Source organism: Canis lupus, chromosome 6, assembly GCF_011100685.1.
Source record: "Canis lupus familiaris isolate Mischka breed German Shepherd chromosome 6, alternate assembly UU_Cfam_GSD_1.0, whole genome shotgun sequence".
Taxonomy (NCBI): domain Eukaryota; kingdom Metazoa; phylum Chordata; class Mammalia; order Carnivora; family Canidae; genus Canis; species Canis lupus.
This window is the reverse complement of record NC_049227.1, coordinates 11552686-11562036: the sequence shown is the minus strand read 5'-3', so window position 1 is coordinate 11562036 and position 9351 is coordinate 11552686. Positions and strand designations below refer to the sequence as shown.

General features: G+C 41.7%; 1 protein-coding gene across 1 annotated transcript in view; it reads left to right on the top strand.

The window, feature by feature from the left end:
- Nucleotides 1-510: 510 nt before the first annotated feature.
- Nucleotides 511-9351, top strand: part of EIF2AK1 (eukaryotic translation initiation factor 2 alpha kinase 1) — a 31464-nt gene continuing 22623 nt past the window's right edge. The window contains exons 1-2 of the mRNA NM_001161713.1: nucleotides 511-628; nucleotides 7453-7611. Of these exons, the coding sequence (NP_001155185.1) occupies nucleotides 511-628; nucleotides 7453-7611 (277 nt within the window). The remainder of the gene's footprint in view (nucleotides 629-7452; nucleotides 7612-9351) is intronic.

Genomic DNA, 9351 nt, shown 5'->3' with positions numbered 1-9351 from the left:
TGCTTTTTTTGTTTTTCCTTTTTTGAAAAACAAGTGACAGTCACCGTTGCATCTGCAGAGAGCATCTATTTGGATGAGAATCTGTAGACACGGGCTTCTTACATGAGCATCCAAGTCTTAGCATGAGATGTGATCGCTCTGACCCCTGTTGTGCGGGTGCTGATGTCTCGAGAGCGACCGGGACCGTAGGTTCAGGCCCCCGCGGGCGTGGCGCGCATCCCGGGCCCGCACCCGGACCGCCGCGGGCCACAGAGGACCAGCCCACCAGCGCGCCTGCGCCGAGGGGCGCACCGCGCGGGATCCGCCCTCTCTCCCTCTGCCCCGTCCTGGGAGAGGGAGAAAGGGCGGGGCCTACGGCAGGGCCCGCCTCCGCCAGCGGCGCGCGGGAGGCCGGGGCGGGTCTTCCGCTGCGCGAGGGGCTACTTCCGGATCCGGTGGCGGGCGCCGCTGGTTTCGAGAGAGGCGTCGCTGGGCTGGTAGTCTGGCAGGCTGGCGGGCTGGCGGCGGGCAATGCTGGGGGGCAGCTCCGGTGCCCGAGAGCGCGAGGCGGAGGGCGACGGGGCGGAGGCTGTGCCTGCGCCTCCTGCCATCGAGTTCCCGGCCGACGGCTCGGACCCCAAGTATGATGGTGAGGGACCTGGAATGCCGCGACCGCCCTCCCCTTGCACCCGTCTACCTTCATTCCCGGGCGGGCAGGGCGGCTGTGAGCTTGGGGCGAATTCGGCTGGATCCGGACACGAGTGCAGTGCGAGGGGGAGATGCGGGAGGGCGGTCTGGGTAAGGTAGACATTTATTGAAGAGTGTCGCGACCCACTCGTTTGTTTACGGTTCTGTTCCGTGGTTTCCTCTTTGCCGAGTCGGCTCCGGACGTGCTAAGATTAACCTCAGGCTGCTTTCCAGCTCGCGAGCGTTGTGGTTTTTGTTAGGTGACGAGAATGAGCTTTGTACTACTAGAAGGGGACTTTGCAGACTTATACACTCAACAGTTCGGGTTAAGCGTTTTAATTTGTAGCTTCTCTTTTGATGCAGTGATGAGGGAGTTAGAGACCTCTCATAGTGGGGCGCTATGGAAATCATCCGTGTGTGTGTGTGTTTGTGTGTGTTTAAGATTTTCTTTATTCATCCATGAGAGAGACACACAGAGAGAGGCAGAGACATAGGCAGAGGGAGAAGCAGGCTCCCTGCAGGGAGCCTGATGGGGGACTCCATCCCAGGACCCTGGGATCACCACCTGAGCCAAAGGCAGACGCTCAACCACTGAGCAGCAGAGTCGTCCCATCCTTTTGTTTGCTTGTTTGTTTTTTAAGATTTTATTTATTCATAAGAGACACAGGCAGAGGGAGAAGCACGCTCCATGCAGGGAGCCCGACGTGGGACTCGATCCCAGGACTCCAGGATCATGCCCTGGGCTGAAGGCAGGCGCTAAACCGCTGAGCCACCCAGGGATCCCGTCTTTTGGGTTTTAAGAAAAGAAATGCCCAAGGTTTTTTGTTTGTTTGTTTGTTTGCTTTTTTTTTTTTTTTGAGGCTTTTGGTTACTAGGAGATACGGAGTTAAGTCAGGCAAGTTATTCTGCATAAAGTGAGGGATACCTAAAACATTGACTCTAACCAGAGTATCCAGGATTTTATTGAAAGTTCATAGATCTTTAATTAATCAGTCGTTTGGGCAGTTTAAAAAATATTTATTTGAGAGAGAGAGCAGAGGAGGGGCAGAAGGAGACAGAGAAGCAGGCTCTTGATTGAGCAGGGAGTCCCACTCCGGACTTGATCCCAGGACCCTGAGATCATGACCTGAGCAGAAGGTAGGCGCCCAACTGGCTGAGCCACCCAGGTGTTCCATGTTTTGGCAGTTTTTAAAACTAAACTGTGCTATGAAGAATGAATAACGATTCACGGAGGTTTTTACTTTATGGTAGTTTGCATAGGATGATTACAGGGAATACACTCAGTTGCAGCATGAAACAAATATTAACATGTTGCGATGGATTAGAAAGGGCAAGGGATTGAAAAGATTAATTTATTCCTTAAGTCCTTCGATCTTCACCGCTAATACTGTCTATAATTCTTCAATCTACAGGGAAGCAAAAACAGACTGGTGGTAATTTAAGTAGGTCATTGACAGAGGACAGGTTTAAGGGAACTTTTTTTTAACGAACTGATTTTTTCACATGAAACCCGGTGTACTGTGGCAGCTCAATAATATGGGAAGTGTTATATCAAAGGAAAAGCCCCAGCTGTAAACATGCAAGTCTGTCTTTGCTGTAACATTATGATAAGGCTTTCTGCAAAGGAAAGATTATTCTTGAAGGGAGTGATCTAGATAAGCTTTGAAAAATGTCCTTTTACGAGGTTACAAATAATACTCTTGTGTTTACATATTACCTTTTCTTCAAAGAGGCCTGGAATACCCAGACATTTATCTTTTTTTTCTTTTTATAATTTATCTTTTTATGTGAAAAAAAATGTAGTTTCATTTTTAGTAGATGTAGAAACAGTGGTTACCTGATTTCTCGAAGGTCATCTGAATGATGTGAGGGGGTTACTTTGCCAGTTTATTTTAGAGTCAAAATTCAAAGCCTAGATATAACTCTAAAACCTGTGTTTGTCAGTCTATTACGTAGGGACTAACTTTGATCAGAGTTCCTGTATGTTCTTTTCCCGCTATGGAATAGCAGGTAGCAGCAGGAGAGCAACAGTAAGCCCATTGCCAGGCTCATTTTTTTTTTTTTTCCTTTTATCTGATAGGAGTTTTTCAGAATTTTTAAAAGATTTTATTTTTCATGAGAGACACAGAGACATAGGCAGAGGGAGAAGCAGGCTCCCTGTGGGGAGCCTGATGGTGGTACTTGATTCCAGGACCCCAGAATCACGACCTGAGCCAAAGGCAGATGCTCAACCACTGAGCCACCCAGGCATCCCTGAGTTTTTCAGAATTTTTACCTCAGAGTAGTCCTCCACATTCCTCCCTTATGTAATGTTGGACCATTTATTTGGATCATACTTTCCTGAGAAGCTTGAAGTAGGTGATCCCTTTCCTTTTTGTCTCCTCCCCTCCTAATTGGCAGAAATGTCGATCTCTTACTTCACCTAGGATCTCATCAAGTTTTTTCTTTTATGAGAGGGCCTGACCTCGTCTTTCTTATTAGCCACTTTGCTCTTCCTCTTCTACTTGATCAGGACTGAATGGGAAGCACTCTGCTTCAGACTTCATTTCCGAAGTTTTATGTCTTCCTGCGTTTGAGTGTTTGTCCACTGCTCTTTTGTAAAGATGCCATTTTTTTGGTTTAGTTGGTTCATTTGACTCTGGTCATTCTTTTTGTTTGTTTGTTTTCTTACTAAAAAGTAGGATTTTCTCGTTGTAGAACATAGGAAAGTATGAGCATAGAAAAGCAGAAAACCCTCCAAACCTTAATGTCACCACTGTTGACAATTCAGTGTGTTAAAAAACTTTTTTTCACATTACAAAGTATGTTGAAATTATAGAAAAGCCTGAAGAAGCAAATTTAAAAACCACAATCTCATCGCCCAGAGATTACTGTTTACATTTTGACATACCTAGCAAAAATTTCTTTGCTGAGTTTTGCATTTAAAACTTTGTCAGAGATATCATAAATGGATTAAAAATTTCTGAGTTTGTCCAAATAAGATAAAAATTTAGAAATATCATTTGAAAAATTTAAAATAAATAAAGGAAAAAGAGGGGAAAGTCACCTGTACTCACATCCCAGAGGACTCACTGCTAACAATTTGGTGTATTCATTTACTATTATTAATGAGAATTGCTGTAAGCCAGGTAAATGCCTAGATACTAAGGATCATACAGGCAGATTGTAAAACAACATATTCATTAATTTCATTTGTTGTACAAATTCTGTTGATACATTATCGGAAACAGAGAGGGCAGAGAGTTGCTGTTTTATTCTTTGTATTGTCTGTACATTTATGTAGCTATGGAATAAATGTATTTTTAAATTGTGAGCATAGTAGTATGATAAACCTTTTATGTTTTATTATTTTTAAAAGATTTTATTTATTTGAGAGACAGTGAGAGAGAAAGAGAGCACAGTGGGGTGAGGGGCAGAGGGAGAAACAAACACTCCACTGAGCAGGGAATTGGATGTGCAATTCTGGAATCATGACCTGAGCCAAAGGCAGACACTTAACTGACTGAGCCACTGAGGCACCATATGTTCTGTATTTTATTTTTTTATTTTATTTTATTTTATTTTATTTTATTTTATTTTATTTTATTTATTTTATTTTATTTTTTAAAGATTTTATTTATTCATGAGACACACACAGAGAGAGAGAAAGAGAGGCAGAGACACAGGCAGAGGGAGAAGCAGGCTCCATGCACGGAGCCCGACGTGGGACTCGATTCGGGGTCTCCAGGATCTGGGCCTAGGCTGAAGGCGGCACTAAACCACTGAGCCACCCGGGCTGTCCATGTTCTGCTTTTTATTTTTATTTTTTATTTTTTACTTCTTTTTAAAGATTTTATTTATTTATTCATGAAGGACACAGAGGAGAGAGACAGAGGCAGAGACATAGGCAGAGGAAGAAGCAGGCTCTGTGCAGGGAGCCTGATGCGGGACTTGATCCCGGGTCTCCAGGATCACACGGGCCGAAGGCAGGCATTAAAGTGCTGAGCCACTCAGGGATTCCCACCCATGTTCTGCTTTTTAAATGTGATGTTATATTAACATTTTCTTGCGATAAATTAGCCTTCAAAAACATTAAGACCATTACATTCTGTATTATCATTTTAGTCTTTGCCTTTTTGGAAAATAGATTTCTCTTTTTTTTATCATTAGAAATAATGTTGGGTTTGACATCTGTATACAAAAATCTTTGTTGATATCTGATTATTTCCTTAGACTACATTTATAGAAATAGGATTTGTTGGATTAAATAAAGTTAAAAAGTTTTGATATATTTTGGTAAAATGATGACAAGAGAGGTGGTGTTGGTTTATATGAAGGTATCTCGCCTCACCTTCATTAGTATTACTGTTTTATAGCTTGCTTCTTTGACTTGATAAGACTATTCATGATTATCTTTTTATTTATTTATTTATTTATTTTTATGATTATCTTTTTATACACCATCATTTCCAATAGCTGCATAATCTGTTATACGTATATAATTTAGCAACTTTTCAGTATTCTTTTTTTTTTTTTTTTTTTAATTTATGATAGTCACAGAGAGAGAGAGAGAGAGAGAGAGAGAGGCAGAGACACAGGCAGAGGGAGAAGCAGGCTCCATGCACCAGGAGCCCGACGTGGGATTCAATCCCGGTCTCCAGGATCGCGCCCTGGGCCAAAGGCAGGCGCCAAACCGCTGAGCCACCCAGGGATCCCCAACTTTTCAGTATTCTAAACAGTGTTATGCTAAACATCTTACATATATATATGTTGTGCTTTATTTTCTTGTATTTTCAAAAACTAGACGTGCTGAGTCAAAAGTTTGCATATTGTGAATTTTATGATATATTTATTGCCAAAGGTTGCAGACACCTTTACCCCACTGTGATTGAAAATGTCTGCTTTTCTGTGTTCATAACAATACCATGTATCCCAGGCTTCAAATGGTTACCAGTCTGATGGCAAATTTTGGTAGCATAGTTATTTTAATACATATATGTCACTAGTTACTAGTTATGTTAAGCCTATTTGAGTTTTAATTATGCTTCATTTTATTGTAAGAACTCTATAAATATTACTATCTTTTCTTAGATCTATGTGCAATATTTGAATTTTTATTTATTTATTTATTTATTTAGTTAGTTAGTTAGTTAGTCAGTCAAGTCATGAGAGACACACACAGAGAGAGAGGCAGAGATACCGGCAGAGGGAGAAGCGGGCTCCATGCAGGGAGCCCGATGTGGGACTTGATCCTGGCACTCCAGGACCACACCCTGGGCTGAAGGCTGCACTAAACTGCTGAGCCACCTGGGCTGCCCCAATATTTCAATTTGTGATTCATATTTTAACTTTATTTTTTAATTAAAAAATCTTTTTAATTTATTTGACAGAGAGAGAGAGAACACAAGCAGGGAGAGTGTCAATCAGAGGGAGAGGGAGATGCAGAGCCCCCACTGAGCAGAGTCTGGTGTGGGGCTTGATCCCAGGACCCTGAGATCATGACCTGAACCTAAGGCAGACACTTAAACAACTGAGTCACCCAGAGGCCCCTATATTTTAATTTTAAGATGTCTTTACATAGAGAAGTTATTACACGGGCACATTTTTCATTCTTTCCTGTCCCCACACTCAGTAAGTTTTCATTTAAAATGAATAGCACATCTGCATATATGGAAGGTTTTGGTCACCTTGTAAGTCAGAGAGGAAATTGGTGACGAGGTCCGAATATGGAAACTTTGACTTTTCCAGGACCTTTATATAGAATATTTTATTTTATTTTAAATGGGGAGGATTCTTAGCAGATATAGGATATATGGTCCCTGTTAACTGCAGGGCATTTCCAATATAGTGAGTCCACAGCTCTGGAGAGCTTACAGTGTCTCATCTTTTCTCTAACAGCCCTCTAAGAGTTTTTATTCTTGTTCGCACCTCCATCCTCCCACTCCTAGTGTTGTGTAATTGGCTAGTACATTTCTTTCTCAGTATCTCTGGGACCTGTTCTTTCCTCCATGTTTCTGTCCTTTACCTCCTATACTAGGTTCTTGTTGCCTGTTGCGTGCTTCTTCTTGTCTACCTATTACATGTTCCAGACAGTTTTCTCAAACATGTTTCCTTCTTACTGTTACTGGCCTATTCAGTAATCCATGAAACAAACAGTAAGTGAGAACTTACAGCCTTCAGTTTGAAGTGCCAGCTTGTCCATCTGCTTCGTCTTGTGTAGTAGAAAGAGGATGGACTTGGGCATCGTTCTGCTTACAAGTTCCTTGACTGCTCTATGAGGTCAGTATCCTCATCTGTAAAGTGAGAGCGGTGACACTTACCTTCCACCGTTTTGTGAGGACCGGATGAGACTGTTTCTGTGGAACACCTGGAACACCTGGCACACACGCAGCACGTGCCCCTGATGATTCCCATGCCTCCTGCCTTACCCTCTTTCTGTTGCCAGACTTCTTTCTTCGTGCTGGTGCCTAGACTGTCCTCTCAAAGGAAGGAAGCCATCCCGTTCCCGCTAGTTCGCCTGAATGTTTATTCATTCGTTTATTTCTGACTTTGCACAAACCGTTACTACCAACTCTCACCCTCCCTCTGATGGTATCCTTCTGCTGGTCTTCCAACTTCCAGAATTCAACTCAACACTCAATTCTGGAAAGTCCATCTTGATTAACCCCACCCAGCTTAACTATTATTTCTTGTGTTTTATTTCCTTAAATGTCAGAAGTTTGTGTTTCATTAATTAAAAGATGCTGTTTTGTCATTGTGGGATATGTTTCCCATTTATAAACATTTTTTTCCTCTTTTAATTTTTAGAATCTGATGTCCCAGCAGAACTCCAAGTATTAAAAGGACCCCTACAACAGCCGACTTTCCCTTTTGCAGTTGCAAACCAACTCTTGCTCGTCTCTTTGCTGGAGCACTTGAGCCATGTGCATGAACCAAACCCGCTCCGTTCAAGACAGGTGTTTAAATGTTAGTAAGAATAACTCTTGCTAAATTAACCTTGTAAAAATTCTATGTTGTTTGATGTGGGTCTGAAAAGCAGCTGATATATAAACATTTGAAATGAGTATTAATAGTTTGTATCCCTTGAATGCATTGGGAACTCCAAAAGATTAATAACCATGAAGTTGGCTGTATTTAACGAAAAAATAGTTGTTTTGTCTCTATAACATGATCATTCATATAATTTTTGAAGATTTATCATGGTTTAGTCAGTGAGCAGCCAAATGAACATCGTAAGTATTCATTCTGAGCTAGTTCTTGACCAGAGCCTTGAACCAGCTGCAGTCTATGTTGTTGAATAGGAGACTGTTTTCATCTACAGAGTACTTCTGACACCAAATGTGTGTTTTTTTTTTTCCCCCCATACTGACTAGTTTTCTGATACCAGCTGGGTGTCCTACAATTCAGTTCAATTCTGACACTGTCTACCTGAAGTTAATGTCAGATCCCACAGGCTAAGGCTCAGTCCCACAGACTGCCTTCATTTCAGATGCCGGTTGCAAGTAGTGGGTCCACCATGTCCTTAGGTTACCCATACTTGTGTCCGACCTGGCTGTAAATTGTTCACAATCAAGCGTCCACTCTTGCCCTCTCAGTTTTAATAATTTGCTGTAATAGCTCATAGTACTCAGGGAGACACTTGTGCTTCTGGATTTGTTATATAAGAGAGGATATGATGACCAATACAGGTGAACAGCCAGATAAAGAGGCACATGGGGCGAGGACCAGCGTACAGGAACTTCTGTTCCTATGGAGTTGGGTGCACCACTCTCCTGGTGTATGGAAATGCTCACCCAGAAGCTCTCTGAATCCCTTTTGAGGGGTTTTTATGGAGTCTTCATCATGGTGGCATGATCAATTATTAACTCCATCTCCAGCCCTTTTCTCCTTGGAGAATGGAGGGGTGGAGCTGAAAACTCTAAACTTCTAGTCATGGCTTGGTCTTTCTTGTGACAAGTCCCCCTTTGAAGTTCTCTTGGGGATCCCCACTCATCTCATTAGCATACAAAAAACACTGTTATTACTGGAGATTACAAGGGTCTTAGAAGTTCTTGTGTCAGGAACTAAAGTCAAAGACCAAATATTAGAACAAAAGATGTTCCTAGTACCCCCAGCCCTTGGGCAATCACAAGAATTTTAGAAACTATGTGAGTTTCAGGAAACCAGACCAAATATGTTTTTTATTATACCACAGTATTTGAAATGTTTATTTTTATTCCTGCCATATGTTACATATATGAAAAACTTGAGCATGCATAGACATGAGCAGAATTATGGATCATGTTGTTTTGGTCCAGCTCATTGAGAACATTATGGCCTCTTTAATAGCTCCAACCACAGATTCTAAGAATCTTTTACCAAAAAAGTCTTTCCAAGTCTTATTTAGTGTTAGAAATCCTCAAACGTAGAGCTACCTTTATGTGACCTTAGAGAGTAATATTTTAAAGGTAGATTGGTGTTTTGATGAAATTGATGGGACGTGGGAAATATACAAGTGTATAATACGGGTGTTCTTGTAGGTTCCAGAGCACAGGTAGCTGGGCATTATTGTATTGAGCTCATTGTATAGAAAAGCAGATTGTAATGACTTGGGTAGTAATCTGGCTCCTAATTAAAGCAAATCTGAATCTTGTTGATTTTAAGATATTTTTGGATTTCTTTGTAGGTGACTGAACTTTTATTTATTTGTTTACTTATGTAAATTAT